Source organism: Sus scrofa, chromosome 18 (assembly GCF_054392235.1).
Source record: "Sus scrofa isolate SSC_HxYL_T2T_F1_AM1 chromosome 18, Sscrofa_HxYL_maternal_Yorkshire_Landrace_v2.0, whole genome shotgun sequence".
NCBI lineage: Eukaryota > Metazoa > Chordata > Mammalia > Artiodactyla > Suidae > Sus > Sus scrofa.
In genome coordinates, this window is record NC_139400.1 from 19,497,087 (window position 1) to 19,518,189 (window position 21,103).

The 21,103-nt window shown below is 46.0% G+C and overlaps 1 protein-coding gene across 15 annotated transcripts in view; it reads left to right on the top strand.

The window, feature by feature from the left end:
• ZC3HAV1 (zinc finger CCCH-type containing, antiviral 1) overlaps positions 1–21,103 on the top strand; it is a 56,516-nt gene that overhangs the window by 12,346 nt on the left and 23,067 nt on the right. For 12 of the 15 annotated variants that reach the window (XR_014833121.1, XR_014833123.1, XR_014833122.1 and 9 more), the window contains 5 exon segments: positions 8,015–8,150; positions 11,038–11,290; positions 15,095–15,856; positions 17,225–17,323; positions 20,263–20,386. Coding sequence is in view for 2 of the 15 variants with exons in the window: in XM_013990770.3 (XP_013846224.1) it covers positions 8,015–8,150; positions 11,038–11,290; positions 15,095–15,856; positions 17,225–17,323; positions 20,263–20,386 (1,374 nt within the window). In the remaining 13 variants the exon portion in view is untranslated. 15 annotated transcript variants of the gene reach the window in all.

Genomic DNA, 21,103 nt, shown 5'->3' on the forward strand with positions numbered 1-21,103 from the left:
GGCAACGCCAGATCCTTGACCCACTGAGCAGGGCCAGGGAGTGAACCCGCGTCCTCATGGATACAAGTCGGTTTTGTTTCTGCTGCACCCCAGCAGGAACTCCAGGGTTGGTTTGATTGATGACGCTTTATTCTTCAGACCAGTTTCTCTAGATTTTATCTTTCGCACGTCCTGGTTCCTTTTTCACCTGGCATCTATCACGGTGAGCTGTTTCCTGTTTTCTCTACAAATCGTCTGGCCCTTTGATTTTTGTCAGCCCTGCCCCACAAGGTGTTGGGGGAGAGGGGGCGGAAGAGGTGAGCCGGGGAAGGGAAGGAGGGTTTTGACACAAATTACTGTCAAAAAAAACAGGACTCTCTGGTGGCTCTGGTCTGGTCGTGCTGAGCCCAGTGTTGGCCCTGTGTTTATAGACTGGTGAAACCCCAGGTGAATGTCTCGTGCAGGGACCTGGCTTAAAATGGCATCTCGGGGGCCCAGCCTGCAGTTCCCAGCCTGGGCTGCTCATTGGAATCAGCTGGGGTCCCACCGCCTGTCAAAGTAAATCAGTTTCTGAGGGTGTGGCTCAGGCTCCCGGGCGATGCTTAGATGCTTACGTGTGGTCATCTCTGCGGGAACCACCCTGCAAGCTAGACCTCGTCTGTGGTTGGCGGAGGATTTATAACCGGGGTTAAAATAACATTTTGTTCTGTGGCTGGAAGGGAAAAGGGAAAAGGCCATTTGTGTTTAGGCTTTGGGCTTGAGATTCCTGAGAGAGAGTCCTGTCTTTCAAGGCTGTCTTCGTTTTTGTTTTTGCTGTTTTTTAATTAAGTAACCATCTCTTCTTCCAACTCATGCTGTTTGAGATTGCTCTGCCCCAAGAGCAGGCAGCATTCGGCAAACACTTGTTTTTCTCTAGGCAGTTAATAATGATTTGTGGGTGAGCTCTTTTCTGTGCCGGGAGGTGGGGAGTCCCTGTGTGTGCCAGACCTCTTGTCCTTTGCTGGAGAAGGTAACCTCGAGTGTCCTAAACTCCACGTGTGCTCATTGGACCATCTGCTTCGGCCTCACCTGGGAGCTTCCTGAAATGCACATCCTCAGCCCTCGCCCCAGACCTATGGTTTGGAAACTCAGCAGTCTGTGTTCTGATGAACCTTCTAGATGCTTCTGATGCGAGCTAGACGTTTGTGACTCACCCAGTAGGTTTAGGATGGGGCCTGAGAATTTGTGTTTCTGACAGCCTCCTAAATGATGCTGGTCCAGGGAATCACACTTTGGGAACCACTGGCTTTGAGGACACCCCCCCCCCCGCCCCCCGCCCCGTCCCCACAAGAAGCGGTGGGAGATGTGCACAGTGCTTGCTGGCTAAAGCCTGGTAGCCAATATGAGAGACCTGGAGCTGGGACACAGTGGTCAGAAGAGAGTAAGAAGGAAGCTTCGTGCGTCTTAAACCTGAAGGTGAGCTTCCTCAAGCCCTGACCGTGACTGGTGCTGCGGAACGTGTCTCCTCACTGCCGGTCCTAACAAAGCGGCTCTGTCATGATGGGGTCCCTCTTACTGGGGTCCTGTCATGATGGGGTCCCTCTTACATCGCTTATGTGATTTGTGTGCACTCTTTCTCCTGACTCTCAATTTTCTGCTTAGAGGAAACAGGAGCCCGCATGATCCAGAACAGTGTTTTTCTTTCTTTCTGGTTTGGAAAAAATCTCAGACCTATCTGCATAGCATGTGGAAGTTCCCCGGCGAGGGATTGAACCCAAAATAGAGCAGTGACCCTAGTCACAGCCGTGACAACACCAGATCCCTAACCACTGGGCCACCAGGGAGCTCTCCAGATGATGTTTTTATTTGCCTTTTGAGATCTGGGTTCCGTCATCAGCCCTTCGTCTTATTTGAGTCACCTTCGATTTCTCATTTTACCCAGCCTCAGTTTCCCAAAGTAAAAAGTAAACCGTTTCCTCATAGGTTATAAGTAACAGGTGCAAGTTCCTGTCACTTAGGAAGAATATGATAAATGTTAGAGTCTGTACTTCTGGTCTTACCTCCTCCCCAGATAGGTGAGCACACACTGTCCCACCCGGAACAATATGTTGAGATTAGGGTGGAGATAAAGCCTCTAAGAAGTTTGGGGACGTCTATGGAATGCAGAAAAACAGAGCAGGGCCTCCCCGGGACAGGAGGACAGGGTCAGAACCCAAGGCTAGGTATAGACATGTTGCTGCCTGAAGCTGGGTCAAGGTGGGTGTTAAAAAATCCAGAGGGAAGAGCTTGAGGAAGGAGCTGAGAAATGAAAAGTGAATCTGCGCTCAGATGGTCAACCTCGAAGACCCAGCCAGCATCGCATGTGCTGGCTCCGCTCTTCTTGAAGCTTGAGTGTCTTGGGTGGCCTTGGGAAGCCAGGACCCTCGGGCTTCCAGGCACAGGGGTCCTTGTTGGGCTTCTCTGGTGGCCTTTCGTTCTTTTGAGGGAATGTTGAGTGCCAGGACCCTGGCAGCGCCCCACGGCTCCTTGGCTAGGACAGAGCAGGCTGGGGATGGGTGTGACTGTGGGCTCATCTCGCTGGGACCTGGAGAGGGGCTGGGTCCTCCTCCTCTGTGACCCTCATTATGGGGCCACAAGGAGAGGTATCGTCGCCTTGGCTCTGTGTTCACCCTGTCTGGACTGGAGCTCAGGAAGGGCTCTTAGTTCCTCATGACGAGCCACTGCCCGTTCTCTCCAAGCCAAAGGATAGAGGCTGCCCAGGGCTCCGGGTCTCGGCGAGGTCAGTGACACAGCCCACACAGCAAGGGGACCATCACTGGCAGTGCCCAGTGGAGTGAGAGGCTTTATGGGGTAATGAGGTGCAGGCACATCTGGTCAGGCTGCCAGGGAGGGCTTTTCTCCTTTCGACTGGCGGCGGGGCCCCTTCCTGCTGTAGAATTTCATAGATCCCCCTTCCCGGGGTGGCTGGGGAGCCTTAGCCCAGCTTCCGAGGGGCTCTGGGTGGCTGTTGGGGAGGGAACGGTTATTTGAAACCACAGATCCCAAGGTCCAGCAGAGAGCTGAGGTCAGCTTGATCAAGGAGCGCCAGAAACACTCTAAAAGCCAGGGACTCCCAGTGGAGAAAGGAGGAGAGGGCACGCCTGAGCAAATGGCTGGGATACAGGCTGTGGCGAGAGCCAGATCAGCTGCCCTTGACTCTTCCACAAAGCAGGGTGTGTGGGAGCGCTGGCTGCGTTTCAAGGGCTGGGGCGGTGACTGCCATGGTTGTTGATTCTGATTTTTCTCATGAGGTTCCATAGCTAGATCTGAAGGCAATTCCAGAGTGTTTCAGAAGTGCCTTGTACACAGACAGCAGCATTTCAACAGTGACTTTAAAAAAAAAAAAAAGTTTCATTTCATTTAAAAAATGTATCGACGTGTACTTAGTGATTTACAGTATTGTGTTCATTTCTGCCATACGCCAAAGCGACTCAGTTGTATACACTCTTTTTCATGTTCTTTTCTGTTATGCTATATGGCAGGGCCTTGTTGTTTATGAATAATGACTTTTTTCGTTTTTTTAAAGTTTTATTGAAATATAGCTGATTTATATGAATAATGACTTTCAAAGAGTAATTCTTTTTTTTTTTAAGGGCTGCACTTGCAGCATATGGAAGTTTCTAGGCTAGGGGTTGAATCGGAGCTACAGCTTCCGGCCTACCCCACAGCAACACTAGCTCCAAGCTGTGTCTGCGACCTAAACCACAGCTCACGGCAATGCTGGATCCTTAACTCATTGAATGAGGCCAGGGATCAGACCCACGATCTCATGGATACTAGTGGGGTTTGTTACTGCTGAGCCACAATGGGAACTCCAAGATTCCTTTTTTTTTTTTTTTTTCCCCTTTTTTAGACTGTACCTGGGCCTGTGGAAGTTCCCAGGCTAGGGGTCAAATTGGAGCTGCAGCTGCTGGCCTGCACCACAGCCACAGCAACACCAGATCCCAGCCTCATCTTCCCTCTACGCGGCAGCTTGCTGCAATGCCGGATCCTTAACTCACTGAGCGAGGCCAGGGATCGAACCTGCATCCTCACGGACATTATTTGGGTTCTTAACCCACTGAGCCACAACAGGAGCTCCCTAAGATTAATTCTTAAAGAGCAACTTTTACTTAGATGTTCACATTTTTTAAAAAGCCATTGTCAATTTCAATAAGCTAATTTCACAGTCATTTTGCCTTTCTGTTCACTAGTGACAAACAACTGAAAACTAATAGTGGCAACAGATCCATGTTTAATATTTGGGAAATGAGAGAGAACTGTTAAAAGAAAGATTTTAATTCTCAATAAGAAAAATAGAGTGTCTTGAATAAACGAAGATATTTTCTGTTCCAGAGTCAGAAGATTTAATGTAGTTAACATGACATAATATCCAATCTAATTTATGGAGTTAACGCAAATTAGAGTCTCAGTATGACATTTTGTGGAGATTGACAAAAACCATAATAAAATTTCTACAGAGAAAGTGATAGGTAAGCACATGAGAGTTTTTTGAAAAGGAATAAGCAAATAGAATAGGAACAATTACTCTGTTAATATTTAAAATGTGGTGCAAGTGACATTTAAATTGTATGGTATCAGATTCAAAACAGAACAATAGATTGATAAAAACATAATAGGGATTCCAATAGTTCTAAATTTGCTAAAAAGTTAACAGTAATCCTCTGTAACAAAATAGTAAGAAAGAAATTCTATTTAATAGACATGATTGAGAAAAGTTGATAGAAAGCATTTTTGTCCTCTTCTGATGCAGGCTGTCAATATAAGCTCCAGATGTTTTAAAGAACTAAAGTTGAAACTATCTCTTTTAAAAGTGAAACAAAAAGGTATGTTATAGTTATATAGCTGTGGTGGAGGAAGTATTTCTCAAGTGTAAAAACAGTGGGCTAAATTGTGAATGGCAAATTGTAAGGATCTGATCATATAGAAATTTAGCAACAACAACCTTAATAAGTTCTCGACAAACAGGGAAAAATGCAAAACTATTATTATAAAAATAATGTAGAAATAATATAGGAGTTCCTGTCATGGCATGTAAGAAACGAGTCCAACTAAGAACCATGAGGTTGCGACTTCCATCCCTGGCCTCGTTCAGTGGGTTAAGGATCCGGCGTTGCTGTGGCTATGGCTCTGGCATAGGCTGGCAGCTTCAGCTCTGATTAGACCCCTAGCCTAGGAACCTCCATATGCCGCAGGTGCGGCCCTAAAAAGACAAAAAAAAATTTTTTTCTAATAAAATATCAGTGTTATTAATGACATTAAATATTGTTATATTGTTAAATTAATTAATGAACTAAATAAGCATGTTATATTAAATAATTAAAAGCTAAATCAGTTAAAATTAAATAATTATTGATTACTATAATTAACATTGATATTAATTAACATTAATCACTATTAATATTGAATATTAAAACAATAATATTTATAATATTATAAAGTGCAAAACTATTATTATTATAAAAATAAATCAGGTTGGTAAAGATTAATATTAAAAAATGTAAAGAATGGGATTCCTATTGTGGCTCAGTGGGTTACGAACCCAGCTAGTATCCATGAGGATACGGATTTGATCCCTGGCCTTGCTCGGTGGGTTAAGGATCCGGCATTGCCTCAAGCTGTGGTGTAGATTGCAGATGCAGCTTGGATCTGGCATTGCTGCGGCATAGGCTGGTAGCTGCAGCTCTGATTCAGCCCCTAGCCTGGTAACTTCCATATGCCACAGTCCTAAAAAAAAAGCAAAAAAAAAAAAAAAGTGAGGAACAATTACAAATATATAAATCAGTACCCACTCTCCACTAGATAAACAGTTAAAAGATGTGAACAAAATAGTATGAGGGAATACAAGCCTCAAGCCTACATATGGGGATATTTCAGTGTTGCTAGTGAAGTGCAAATAAAAGCATAAGTCTATTTCTTTGCCACTGCAGTAGCAAAGTGATAAAACTCCATGTTAATGTGCATGTGGGGAAATAGACATGCTTAGATTGCAGGAGATCAAAATGACACACAAGCTGCCAGGAAAATTATTGTGTCCTTTGAGGCAATGCTTCTAAAGGAATCAATCTCAAGAAAATAATGTCTAAGAAGAAAAGTTGAAAAACAAGGTCCTACAGTGTAGCGCGGAGAGCTATATTCAGTGTCCTATGGTAAACCATAGTGGAAAAGATTATATAAAGAAAGAATGTGTGTATATATACATACACACATATATATGTGTGTAACTGAATCACTTTGCTGTATAGCAGAAACTAACATTGTAAATCAATGTAAATTAATATCTTCAATAAAAGGCCTTAAAATTTAGAAAAAAGAAAAGTTTGTACCAAGGTCATGTAGTGAAAATCGCCATTACTTAAATACCTCACAATTTGATAATGGTTGTGCAAACTAGAAAATAATTTCTATCCCATCATATTAACAGCTGTTAAAACCATAAATCTGAGGACACTGACCATATTATAGGGAGGGGAGCCTATGTAAGTTTAAAAGGAGAAGGAGGGAGTTATCGTGTGGCCCAGTGGGTTGAGGATCCAGCAGTGTCACTGCAGTGGCTTGGATCACTGCTGTGCCATGGGTTCCATCCCTGGCCTGGCGAATTCCACATGCTGCGGTCGTGGCCAAAGGAAAAAAAAAAGCGGAATGAGTTTATTATGTGGACCTGATAACTCTGTCAAATTATGTTTTTTTTTGTTTGTTTGGTTGGTTTTTTTTCTGATTTTTTAGGACTGCACCTGTGGCACATGGAGGTTCCCAGGGTAGGGGTCAAATCGGAGCTACAGCTGCCAGCTTACACCACAGCCACAGCAACTCGGGATCCTTAACCCGTTGAGTGAGGCCAGGGATCGAACCCGCAACCTCATGGTTCCTAGTCATACTCGTTCCTGCTGCACCATGACGGGAACGCCTGTCAAATTATGTTTGAAACATGTAGCAAAACATGGATGTATGTATGGAAACAGGGCTGTCAAGGTTTCTCAGTGATCTGGGTGCTTGTGGGACCTCAGTGGGATTCAGTCATTTGAGGATCTTGCTGAAAGGCAGATTTTGATTCCGTAGAACCGGGATGGGGTCTGAGATTCTAAATTTGTGACAAGCTCCCAGGTAGTGGTGAAGCTACTTCGCAAAGATTTAAAGCTCTGCCATGAAGTGTAGTAGCCACTAGTCATGTGTGGCTATTCAGATTTAAAGTAAAACAGAAATGTAGTTATTATCTATATTTCAAGTAGTCACCAGTCATGTATGGCTTACATCTTAGCCCAGATTATAGAACAGGGTCTATCATCGTACTAGCAAGTTCTATCAGACCTAGATCATTGGTCTTAAAGTAACAGAGATTTTTGCCTCTTTCTTTGTAGAGTTTAAAATACACAATTAAGGACTTGTTTCATTCCTTGGTTTTTTTTGTCTATGCCTGCGGTTTGCAGAGGTTCCCAGGGCAGGGACTGAACCCATCCCACAGCAGTGACAACGCCAGGTCCTTAATCTGCTGAGCCACCAAGGAACTCCTAGGTGTGTTTAATTTGTGAAAGAAAATCCTTATATTCCCGTTCTCCATCTAGATGTTATACCAGTTCATATTTCTTTAAGTGCATTCTTTTTTTTTTCCCCTATCTTTTTTTTTTTCCTTCTCCGAGGGCCTCACCCGAGGCATATGGAAGTTTCCAGGCTAGGGGTCAAATTGGAGCTATAGCCGCCGGCCTACACCACAGCCACAGCAATGCCAGATCCCAGCTGCATCTGTGACCTACAGCACAGCTCACAGCAACACCAGATCCTTAACCCACTGAGCGAGGCCAGGGATTGAACCTGTGTCCTCATGGATACTAGTCGAGTTCGTTGCCACTGAGTCATAACAGGTGCTCCCTTTCAAGTGTCTTCTTAAAGAAAGACCAACCTATGTTTGTTACCAAAGTATATGGGCATTGATTTTCAATGACTGAAAGTAACCTGGGTGATTGATTTTTCTTTACTTTCTGTGAAGTGAAAACACTGACAGTTGTCATTTTTCTTCCAGGAATTTATGCAAATATTCTCATGAGGTTCTCTCAGACGAGAACTTCAGAGTCCTGAACAGTCATGAGCTCTCTGGACTGAACAAAGAGGAATTAGCCGTGCTCCTTGTCCAAAGTGACCCCTTTTTTATGCCGGAGGTAAGTTCCCACTCCTTTGTTTGAGAGCCAGGGAGCGTGTCATAGGCATGTTAGAGTAGGAGCAGGGAAGCTTAGAACCAGGGCTCTGCAGGTGGCAGTTAGCAGATGGCTGTTGCTCTGTGACCTGGGAGAGTCCAGCAATTCCCTTCCTATTTGAAGTTTTACAAGAATTTGGGTCTGGAATGCCTCCTGCGCCAGGCTTCGCGCGAACCCTGTGTGAGCAAGTGTGATCTGAAGAAGTAGCAGTAAGACCAGTGGGTGGATGCTTTACATCTGGGTGACCTCCTGGAAGAGGTGGGCTTTGACGTGAGGCTTTGGATAAGGACAGGGTATTTTGGTTGAGGGTACAGGCTAAGTTGTCCTAACACAGAGACCTGAAAAGGCAGTGATTCATGGCTTTCTCTATCACTTGGTAGTCATTAAACCACAGCTCATGGACCAAATCCTGCCTACCTCCTGTTTTTGTAGGTTATTGGAAAACAGCCACACCTATTCATTTATGTATTGTCTCTTGCCACTTTCTCATACAAGAGGGAGCTGAGTATTTGCAACAGAGACTGAGTGGCTTGCAAAGCCTAAAATATTTACTCTTTGATCCTTTACAGAAATAGTTGGCCAACTTTTGGTCTTGCTTAGATGTAGGCAGGCAGATAGTCTGATGGTCATGCAGCCAAATTCCACATTGCCATGCAGGGACTCTGGCCAGTAGGTCAGCCTTGTTATCTTAAATATATCTGTTCTATCACTGGACCAGTAGATAATCTCTGTTCTCCTTCAGTATTTGGCTTCCTCCTCCACATACAGCAAGGCTCTTCTCATTGTCACCATTTTCTAGCCAACAGGAATGTAGAGAAGGAGTAAGTGAAAGGCAAGCAGCTTCCTTTTGCTGGCAGCGGGAGGTGGCGGGGGCGGGCAACCACACCTATGGCATGTTCCCGGGCCAGGGATCAAACCCATACCAGAGCAGTGACCCAAGCTGCTGCAGTGACAATGCCAGATCCTTAACCCTCTGGACCACAATGGAACACCAAGCAACTTCCTTTTTAAAAGATGCTACTTGGACAGTGTATAAAGCACATTGGCTCTCATCTCATTGGTCAGAACTTATCACATGGTCACACTTAGGTAGAAGGGAACTTGGGAAATGTAGTTTTTGGCTGGGTAACTACGTGTCCAGTTAAAACTTGGGAGCATCTGTTGTTAGAAGAAAGATAGGGGCAATGGCAGATAATCAAGTCACATCCACATGGGAATATTGATTTGAAAATCAAGATTTTTTTTTTTATTGTTTTTCTATTTATGGCCGTGCCTGTGATATATGGAAGTTCCCACGCTAGGGGTCAAATTGGAGCTGCAGCTGAGACCTACACTACAGCAACGCCAGATCCGAGCCGCATCTGCGACTCGTTCCATAGCTTGTGGCAATACCAGATTCTTAAGCCACTGAGTGGGGTCAGGGATCGAACCCACATCCTCATGGATACTAGTTGGGTTCTTGACCTGCTGAGCCCAATGGGAACTGCAAAGGATGCTCTTTAAAGAATGGTATTGAGGAGTTCCTATTATGGCGCAGCAGAAATGAGCCTGACTCGTATTCAGGAGGACAAAGGTTTGATCCCTGGCCTTGCTCAGTGGATTAAGGATCTGGCATTGCTGTGAGCTGTGGTGTAGGTCGTAGATTCGGCTCAGATTCTGCGTTGCTGTGGCTGGCACCTGCATCTCCGATTTGACCCCCTAGCCTGGGAACCTCCATATGTTGTAGGTGCAGCCCTAAAAAGCCAAAAAATAAAATAAAATAAAAGAAGAATTCAGTGCCCATGATTAGCAGGTGGTTGTGGGAAGATATGTGCCTGAAGTGTATTTTCAGCTGGTAACTGAATTGCCATTTACCACTTGTCACGGTTAGGATCGCAGACGAGGGGGCGGCACTCTGTCCCGAACCGAGGATCTGAGGAGCTGGTTCCTGTAGTGGCACATTGACCAGAGCGTTGAAAACATAACCATCTATTTGAAAATTCTGGGCAAGGGTAGTCTCTAAAGGGGTGTTGTCACCTGGGGAAGAAGGTGGAATATTTCCAAGGTTTGTGTTGGAGGGGGTCGGCCAGGGTTCAGCCACTTCCAAGGGTGGGTGATGGAGGATGATCTTTGCATGTCCCTCAAAGTCCTGGCTCTGCCACTCACTACCTGTGTGAGCTTGGACCAGGCATTGCATCCTTGTGGGTCTCCCTTCACGCATTGTTTTGTATTCATTCAAGGAACACTCAGGAGCACCTGTAAGGGTAGGGACTGAGTTAAATTCTGGAGGCAGCAGTGGACAGAACCCACTGCCTGCCCTAAAAAACTTCACATGTCCACACTTTGCCACTTGACCTTGACCTGTGAGGACATATATACATCAGGCAAATCTGACGTCCTGGTATGTAAACTCATTTCATTGGCATGTGCCCATTAAGGGAGGAGATGGTTTCCTTCCTTCCGGCAGGAGCATCCTTAGTTCTGTCAACAAGGTACCAGGAATGTTAACCAAAGATCGTGTGTGAGGCTGCTGGTTGTTCTTGGGCCACACCCGCGGCATATGGAGGTTCCCAGGCCTGGGGTCGAATCGGAGCTATAGCCGCCGGGATACATCACAGCCACAGCAACGCCAGATCTGAGCTGGGTCTGCGACCTACAGCACAGCCCATGGCAACAACACCGGATCCTGAACCCACTGAGCGAGGCCAGGGATCCAACCCAAGTCCTCATGGATACTCGTCAGGGTTGTAACCCGCTGAGCCACAACGGGAACTCCCTCTGGAGATTTTTATATAAGCTTTCTTTAATGACTGTGCGGTACCTACAGAAACGTGTTTTATCTTTGGCTGTTGTTTCTGTCTCTCTTCTGTAGATATGCAAAAATTATAAGGGAGAGGGTGGAAGGCAGATTTGTAACCAGCAGCCACCGTGTGAAAGGCTCCATGTCTGTGAACACTTTACCCGAGGGAACTGCAGTTATTCCAACTGCTTCCGGTCCCACAACCTGATGGACAGAAAGGTCCTGGCCGTCATGAGGGAACACGGGCTCAGTTCGAGCGTCGTCCAGAATATCCAGGACATCTGCAACAGCAGACACCGCCGAAATAAACCCTCTGGGGCTAGAGGTGAGTGCTCTCCACCTTTTCTTTCTTTCTTTCTTTCTTTTTTTTTTTTTTTTTTTGGTCTTTTTAGGACTGCACCCACAGCATATGAAGGTTCCCAGGCTAGGGGTCTAATCAGAGCTACAGTTGCCAGCCTACACCGCAGCCTCAGCAACACCAGACCCAAGCCGTGTCTGTGACCTGCACCACAGCTCACAGCAATGCCAGATCCTTAACCCACTGAGCCAGGCCAGGGATCCAACCTGAGTCCTCATGGGTACTAGTCAGGTTCGACTGGCAACCACCATTCTAGTTTCTGTGTCTGTGAATCTGACCACTCTAGGATGCTCATATAAATGAAATCATGTAGTATTTGCCTTTTTGTGACTTGGCATCATGTGCTCACAGTTTATCCATGTTGTAGCCTGTGTGAGACTTTCCTTCTTTTTTAAGGCTGAATAATATTCCACTGTACAGATGTACCAGAGCTTGTTTACACGTTCATCTGTTGATGGATACTTGGGTTGCTTCTGCCTTTTGGCTCTTGTGAGTTATGCTGCCACGAACATGGGTATACAGATATCTCTTTGAAACCCTGCTTTCAGTTCTTTTAAGTACATATGCTGAAGTGGAATTCCTGGATCACATGGTAATTCTGTTTTAAATTTTTGAGGAACCACCATACCATTTTCCACAGTGGCTGTATCATTTTCCATGCCTATTGGTAATGCACAAGGGTCCCAGTTTCTCCACCTGCTCACCAACACTTGTTAGTTTCTGTCTTTGAATAACAGCCATCTTAATGGGTGTAAAGTGAACAGCACTCTTTCTTAAGTATTTCCATGTTGTTTACTGGAATGAATACTTGCAGTTTTAATGTCTTTACGGCATGGGTATAGAGGAGGTGAGTTTTATGAAGCCAATAGAATACCTAATTCTAAGATTCTGTGAGAGGTACTAAACCATTCCATCTTTTTGTATTTGAGAAATGGTTTCTGGTTACAAGGGACTTTCACCTCAAATATCTCATTACTGTTCCTCACAGCAACATCATGAGGAAAGGCAGGTGTACTCTTGGCTTCACATAATGGATGAGGAAACAAGGCTTGGCAATACTAAGTGACTTTTCTTGCAGCCAGCCTTAAATCATTTTTAGAAGAATGAAGGGTAATACGGTGAATCAAGAAAAGTAATGCGTTCAGTGCCTCTTACCACCAGAGAGGAGGGGCGCTCACATGTTCTGATTCCATGTCTCCTATTTTTTCTCCCATACCAGAGTGTTCTCTGAACAGGGGAACCTCTGAAGGAACAGGCTTTGGTGTATTTTCTCAATACAATTTTTTTGCTTTTTGCTTTTTTTTTAGGGCCACACCCGCAGCATATGGGGGTTCCCAGGCTAGGAGTTGAATCAGGGCTGCAGCTGCCAGCCTACACCAGAGCCACAGCAACACGAGATCCGAGCCACGTCTGCGACCTACACCACAGCTCATGGCAACACTGGATCCTTAACCCACTGAGCGAGGCCAGGGATCGAACCCGAATCCTCATGGATACTAGTCAGGTTCTTAACCCCCTGTGCCACAACAGGAACTCCCAACATACATTAATCATATGTGAGAGAGAGTTTTATTTGTTGTTACAGTAGTTTATCTACCCAGTTAAGTCTTGTAGGCGGAGGAGGAGGCTGGCTTGTGCTATATCCCTGTGCCACACACGCACATACTCCACACACATACACACAAAAACAACCATCGACGTACACACGTACCTCCCCCACACATGCACAGAGCTCGCACACAACACGCATAATACAGACACAGCACACACTTCGCACACATACATGCCACACAAACACAAGCGCATTCACACATGCATTCATAGACACACTTCGCATACTCGTGCACACTGCATACACCACACACACACATCTCACCAGCAGACATGTCACACACCCACGATGTATCATATACATGTACCTCACACATACACACACACACCCATGCATGCATGCGTGCGCACAAACACGTATATACCACACATGCATATTGACTACATACCGGCACACACTTCATGCATACACAAACTCAGCACAACACATGGCACATATAAACATCACACACGTACATACCACACTTTACACACACTCACAATACATGCTCATTCCCTCCTTCCTCTCTGCTTCCCAGGGTTGTGACTTACCATATTTGTAGAAAGAGGCCAATTTTTAAAAAAAATTTATTTTGTTGAAGTGTAGGTGATTTACAATGCTGTTTTAGTTTCTGCTGTATAGCAAAGTGATTCAGTTATACATAGACATAAATTATTTTTCAGGAGTTCCTGCTGTGGTGCACTGGAAATGAATCCGACTAGTATCCATGAGGATACGGGTTCAATCCCTGGCCTCGCTCAGTAGGTTAAGAATCCAGCATTGCCATGGGCTGTGGTGTAGGCTGCAGATCCGGCTCGGATCCCAAGTTGCTGTGGCTGTAGTGTAGGCTGGCAGCTGTAGCTCCAATTCAACCCCTAGCCTGGGAACTTCCGTATTCCATGGGTGTGGCCCTAAAAAAAAAAAAGCAAAAAAATTTCTTTTTCATATTCTTTTCCATTATGGTCTGTCACAGGCTAGTGAATGTAGCTCCCTGTGCTATATAGGAGGATCTCATTGTTTATCCATCAAGGATACATACATATCTACTAGTTTGTGTCTTCTAATCCCAAACTCCCAACCCTGCCCCCCGCCACCCCTCCCTCTGGACAACCACAGGGCTGTTCTCTGTGGGAGTCTGTTTCTGTTTCATAGATAAGTTCATTCTGTCGTATTTTAGATTCCACATATAAGTGATATCGTATGATATTAGTCTTTGTCTGACTTACTTCACTTAGTATCGTAATCTCTAGGTCCATCCATGTTGCTCTAAATGGCATTATGTCCTTTTTTATGGCTGAGTAGTATTCCGCTATGTATGTTGAGAGGCCAATTTGGGGGGTTATTATTCACTTATGGTTGGGCATTTGGGGCTAGATGACGGACTCTGGAAAATATTTTAGCTTGAATGAAATCAGACCTTTTTTGAAGTTTCCTTTTTGTTGTTTTTCTAAGTATTGTGCGTTCTTGACTTGGGTACACCTCCACCACAGTATGGGCAAACTCTGAACGAATTTCGGAAGCTCTTCTGTGATTGGCATTAGTCTGTGTGCCCTCCCCTTCGCCATCGCAGTGACTGTTGACTGGAACTAGGGGACCGTGGACAGCGCCTCCTAGGCGTGTGGGCGTTTGGGGGCTAGAGTCCCAGGAGAGAAGTCGAGAAGAGCCAGGGTCAGTTCTCCTCTTATCCTGGGCCGGAGGATGGTGTTCTCTTCTGGTCCAACAGGGGATTCTTCGTCATCATGACCACCTTCTCAAGATTTTCACACCCAGTAATTTGGTGGAACTTGGAGAGCAAACCTGGAAAAGCTGAGGAAGGGCAGGGGTGAGAGGTCAGTCCTAAACTTATCTATGAAACGAAACAGACTCACAGATGGAAAGAAGAGACCTGAGGGGCTGGGGCGGGGTGGATTGGGAGCTTGGGGTGAGCAGGTGCAAACTAGTATATACAGAATGAATAAACAGCAAGGTTCTCTTGCAGAGCCCAGGGAGCTATATTCAGTAACCTGTGACACACTAACAGAAAAGAAAAGGAAAACAAATAAATCCGTAGAGTTGAGTCACTTTGCTCTACAGCAGAAATGAACACCATACTGAAAATCAACGATAGTTCAGTAAAACGTTTTTCTAGAAAAGTGGGTCATGTGAACGCTAACTTCCATCGTTCTGTTTTTCTTTCCCAGCTCCTTCCTCCCATCGTAGAGACAGAGGGAGAAGCAAGAGCAGGGAGCGATTATGCCAGGACAGTGTCGAATTTCTTCCATCTGCTTCGGCTGCTGCTCGGGTGTCCCGCACACCCAGTCCAGACTCTGCCGGCCGCCACTCCTCCCCAGACGATGGCCTTGTCGAGCATCTTGCCACCAAGTTCAAGGGTTTGGGAAGCCATGATTGCCCTCAGCTTTCCTCTGTCTCGTCTGCAGCCACCAGCCAGGGAGGAACGGGTCCAAGGGGAGGAAGCCAGAGTTTTTTAGAGAATGGCAGCCCAGAGTCTCTTTTGTTGGTGAATTGCGGAGGTTCTATTTTCAGTTTGGCTTCACCCCCAGCTCCCAACTGGAAGGGCCCCACCTCCTGGCAGAACAACAAGGACCCCAGTAGAGAGAGTTCGTTTTCTCCGAATCAAGCCGTCACCTTCTCTCCTCTCGGTTCTCCCCAAACGCCCCAAGCCACGTCCACCAGAAAGAGCCCGACTCTCTTTTCCTCGGATTTCGTGAACCTCGAGGGCAGAAGTGGGAATCAAGATGGCCAGCCTTTCCAGCTTTTTCATAATAACGTTGATGCAGTGGCCACAGATGTCGCTTCCAGGAAATCTTTAAGCTACAAAAGCGCAACTAGCAGACAGAGAGAAAAGTCGTTACCTAGAAGCCCGGACGCGGGCGCTGCTCACGGTCTTCTCCAGCCGGCTGGCAAAGTGGCAGAAGATGCAGCTGCGGCGGCCTTTGGCAATGGTAAATGCCTAGAGAAGACATTCTGGGCTGGTCTGTCTGCAGTGCCACCTCGTGGCTCTAGTAAAGTGATGGATGAGACGGCTGATGTCAGTAAAACTGGTGCCACTGGTTCAGGCTTGACATCAGCAGTCAGAGGGGAGAAAGATGTGTTGCCTTCTGTTCTAGAAGTCAGAGACTGAGAAGCCTCTGCATGGGGAGACCACTGTCCCTGCTCCAGGCAGCACACTGCCCAAGGTTCCTCTGATAACACCTTCCTTAAGTGGCAGAGGTGCAGCTGACCCCTCGTGGTCAGAAATCTACTCAAATCTCCATTGAGTAGAGGAGAATTACAAGGGAGCTTCCAAGGAGGACTTTAGACTCATGGAGAAACAGGAGTTCCCATCAGGGCTCAGCAGTTAGCGAACCTGACTAGCATCCGTGAGGACGAGGGTTCAATGCCTGGCCTGGCTCAGTGGGTTGGGGATCCAGCATTGCTGTGAGCTGTGGTGTAGGTCACAGACGCGGCTCAGATCTGATGTTGCTGTGGCTGTGGTGTAGGCCAGTGGCTACAGCTCCGATTCTACCCCTAGCCTGGGAACCTCCATATGCCGTGGGTGTGGCCCTAAAAAGACAAAAAGACCAAAAAAAAAGATTCATGGAGGAACAAAGGGGGCCCCGTGTCTAGTGTCTCCAGCAGAGCAGCTATGGCTGGTGGTTTCTCTTTGGATGTTCCTTAGCAGTTATTAAAGGGTGGGGAGGTCTTGGGTTAAGGAGCGATACTGATGGGAGACTGACGTGTGAAGACGGAAGGACCAACCGTAAAACCCTTATGGAAGAAGCGGCCACATTTATTGAGAACAAGAATAGTTCAACCATGGTTTAAGAAATAAATACAACTCTCAGGGGACCCTTATGTCCATGTGTGCTTTCATGGAGGGGCTGTAGGTTCTCATGAGCGATACATGAATCTTAGAAATTTTCTTTTTTCTTTTTCTTTCTTTCTTTCTTTTTTTTTTTTTTTTTTGTCTTTTTAGGGCCACATCTATGGCATATGGAGGTTTGAAGGCTAGGGGTCAAATCAGAGCTGCAGCTGCTGGCCTACACCACAGCCACAGCAACACCAGATCCGAGCCATGTCTGCAACCTACACCGCAGCTCACAGGAATGCCGGATCCTTAACCCACTGAGCGAGGCCAGGGATCGAACCTGTGTCCTCATGGATGCTAGTCAGGTTCACTAACTGCTGAGCCACAACAGGAACTCCTGAATCATAGGAATTTTCCTGACCTGGACCCCCGTTTCAGATATCCTTTCCCCCTGAGATCAGATGTCTTGATTTTTGGTTTCGTTATTAGGATCGGCACACGTGCAGCCTTTTTTGTTTTGTAGGTTCTGCACCTGACGCCAGGAGTACTGCATCTTCCATGATGGATGACCACGGCTCAAATGAAATTTGTCTTGACCATCTGGATAAGGGTTGTCAGCTTAGTAAGTAACTTAAGCACTTTCTGGAAGCAGAAACTTTATTAACAGTGATGTGGCTAACGTTTGCTGATTGTTTACCGTATGTCAGCTGCAATACTCGGACTCTTAACATGCATCTTCTTTAAACTTCACATCAGCCTTAGGTTTTGTTGTTAACCTGTTTCACGGATGCACAGGCAGACCTTGGGTGTTGACCCTAAACCACAGCCACTTCACCCCTGCAGATCATTATACTTTCTCTTTTTTTTTCTTTCTTTTTTTTTTTTTTTTTGAATGTGCCTGTGGCGTGTGGTACTTCCCGGGCCAGGGATCAAACCCACGCCACAGCAGCAACCCAAGCCACTGCAGTGACAGTGCTGGATCCTAACCTACTGTGCCACAGGGGAACTCCTATACTTTCTCCTTTTTCAGTTCAGTTTTAAGTGAACTATTATATTTAATCAAGGACTCATCTTTTTACATACTAAAAGCAAGCCAAAGTATCCCAGCAGACACATCTTCAAAGTTCATTTCCCTTCGTGATTTATGCATTGCCTCTTCTGGGCCGTGGGCTCTTTGCAGTTGCCCCTCTCGTGAGTACTGAGGGACCTGTGCCCAACATAACCAGTGGCTTGTGTGTCATTCCAGCCAATGAGCCACACCTGTTCACTGTCCCCTTCTACCAAGTTTCCTATAGAAATGTCCCATGGGATGGCTTGGGCTGTGTTGCTGCCCTCTCGCTCTGTATCACTCTCTCCCTTGCCTGCTTCTGCTCCAGACCTAGGCACCACTTCTGTTTCATTTGTTTGATCACTTTGTGGTCTTAGATGCACTCACTTTGTGTCTGAAGAGGAGATTCTGCCCTGTGTTCTCTTAGACGTACGGCCCCAAACATAAAAACCTTTAACTTAAAAAAATGTTCTTTTCGACCATGGGAAAACATACATAAGATGGATTTTACCCTTTCACCGTCTTATCCATTTTTAAGTGTATAGTTCAGTAGTGATCACTCCATTCATCTGGTTGTGCACCCAGTCTCTAAGAACCCTTTTCGTCTTGTGAAACTGAAACTCTGAACCCATTTGGCAAGGGATCATTTCCCCCTTTTGGCAAGGGATCCCCTGGCAGCCACAGTTTTGGTTTCTGTTTTTATGAGTGTGATTCCTCTGTGTCCCTCATGTGAATGATGTCACACAGTATTTGTTTTGGTCTTTCTTCTTGGAAATTCCCAGGCTAGGGGTTGAATCAGAGGTGCAACTGCTGGTCTACACCATGGCTCACAGCAACATCAGATCCTTAACCCACTGAGTGAAGCCAGGGATCCAATGCGCATCCTCATGGACGCTAGTCAGGTGCTTAACCCTCTGAGCCCCAATGGGAACTCCTATATTTGTCTTTTTCTGACACTGGCTTATTCACTTACCACAGTGTCCTCAAGATTTGTCCATGTTGTAGCCTTTGTGAGACTTTCCTTCCTTTTTAAGGCTGAGTGTTATCCCATTATGTTCTAGCATGTTTTGTTGATCCACTCATCCGCTAATGGACTCTTGAGTTGTTTCTGCCTTTGGCTACTGTGTGTAATACTGCTGTGAACACAGTTGTGCAAAAATCTATCCAAGACCTTGCTTTCCGTTCTTTGGGGTATAGTCCCAGTAGTGAAATTGCTGGAGCATATGGTAAATCTATGTTTAGTTTTTTGAGGAGCTGCAATTTTCCATAGCAGCTGTATCATTTTACATTTTCACCAATAGTGCACCAGGGCTCCAATTTCTCCATGTTCTCGCCAACCGTTGTTAATGTCTGATTTTGTTAATTTGTGTGTTTGTAGCAGCCATTCTAATGAGCGTGAGGCAGGAATGGACTGTATCAAATGCTGCTACTTTTGAATCTACCAAATCTCAGGCAGTACTGCTCTGTGGGTTTCCCCGTGACATCCGAGTCTGCCTCTACTGCTACTGAAGTAGTCACTTATTTATTCATTTATTTATTTTTTGCTTCTTAGGGCCACCTGCTGGCATATGAAGGTTCCCAGGCTAGAGGTTGAATCGGAGCTACAGCTGCTGGCGTACGCCACAGCTACAGCAACGCCAAATCTGAGCTGCGTCTGTGACCTACGCCACAGCTCATGGCAACGTCAGATCCTGAACCCACTGAGCGAGGCCAGGGATCGAACCCGAGTCCTCATGGTTACTAGTTGGGTTCATTTTCACTGAGCCGTGACGGGATCTCCGTACACTTTTAGACATTTCAAGATAATCTAAACATAAGGCAAATTGTGAAAAACAGAACTATTTTCTGTACTTATAGATTATAGGCTTATGACATTAATTCGTTATTCGGCAAGCAGTCATTGAATGGCTATCTTTTGCATGCCCTGCTCTCTGCCAGTAAAGCAAGGGAGATGCAAGCTAAACAATGATGCAGGCCTCTCTTCAATGAGTTTGTCATTAAAATGGGGCATCAGAACATCCGCAGATTAGAAAACTGCCTAAAATACATGAATAATAAAGCCCAAACTAAAGATGGGGTACTGGCTGGGGGATACAAAATAGAAGTCAGGTCAGAAGCCTAAGAGATTAGTGAGGGAATTCTTCTGGAAGGGGTGCTTTTTAGGCCAGGGCTTCAAAGAAACAAGCAGTTGGCCATGCAGGAGAGTCTTTCGACTCAATAAATTCATGAGGGAAGTGCAGAAGGTAACTGTAAATTTACAATGACCTCAGATTTCCTTGTGGATAATGTGGCTTCTGGGGGGGGTTAGCATTTCATTTTCTGGCGCATCTCCATGGGTGACAAAGGAACACGGAAGTAAGGGTTTGGGGCAGTACAGGCAGGGGCCAGCATGAATGGCGGTGGAGCCAGGCCATGTGCCTGCGGGGCTGGCGGGCTGGGGACGGCAGACCTTGATGGGGAAAGTTAGCGGTGAATTTGGCTGAATCGGTCAGACCTCTCTTCTGTCTTTGCAGAGAACTGCAGCAAAGTTCACTTCCACCTGCCCTACCGGTGGCAGATGCTCAGTGCGAACACCTGGATGGACCTCTCGCTCATGGAGAACGTCGAGGAGGCCTTTTGTGACCCCAAAGTCTCCGTGTAAGTTGGTGGCCGGACTGGCTTATGAAAGCCACAGCATCAAAGGAACGCCTAGTGCTATGTTTATGGGAAGAAGAAAAAGCAGGTTCCCCTCAGGATGCCGTTCAGGTTAACTCTTGGGATAAAAAAGGCAAATGCCTGCTGGGTTAATGAAGAAAAAAGTATAAGTGGGGTAGGTGTGAAGTCACTCAGGGCCTGGCTGATACAAGGGGTTCTGGGATTGTTCCCTTAGGTGAAATAAACAAGGACACAGTATTTGTTAATACTTGGCAGCATGTCCTGGAGAATAATACGATGCAGGGGGCGGTTTGTATTCCTCTCAGCTCATCACAGGACTATTACAAGTATTGAATGATGAGCTTGACAGAGCCTTTGGCGGAGTTCCCTCTGTGGTTCAGTGGGTTAAGCATCCAGCATTGCTGTAGCTGTGGCGCAGATTGAAGCTTTGGCTCAGATTTGATATGTGGCCCGGAAACGTCCGTACACCATGGGTGCGGCCAAAAAAGAAGAAAGAAAAGAGGGGCTTTTCTTTAATTTCATGGTTTGAGGAAATGATTTGAGTCACTTCATATAGTTCTGGGCAGGATTTGGTTGAACGCGTTAGCATGTCCTGCCTTCCTTCCTGCTTGCTGTATTCTGTATCCTGGCGGTTTCTAAGAGGCTGCCTTCCATTTCTGTTTCTTGTAGGGCTGGTAGGGGCAGTACCACTCCTAAGCA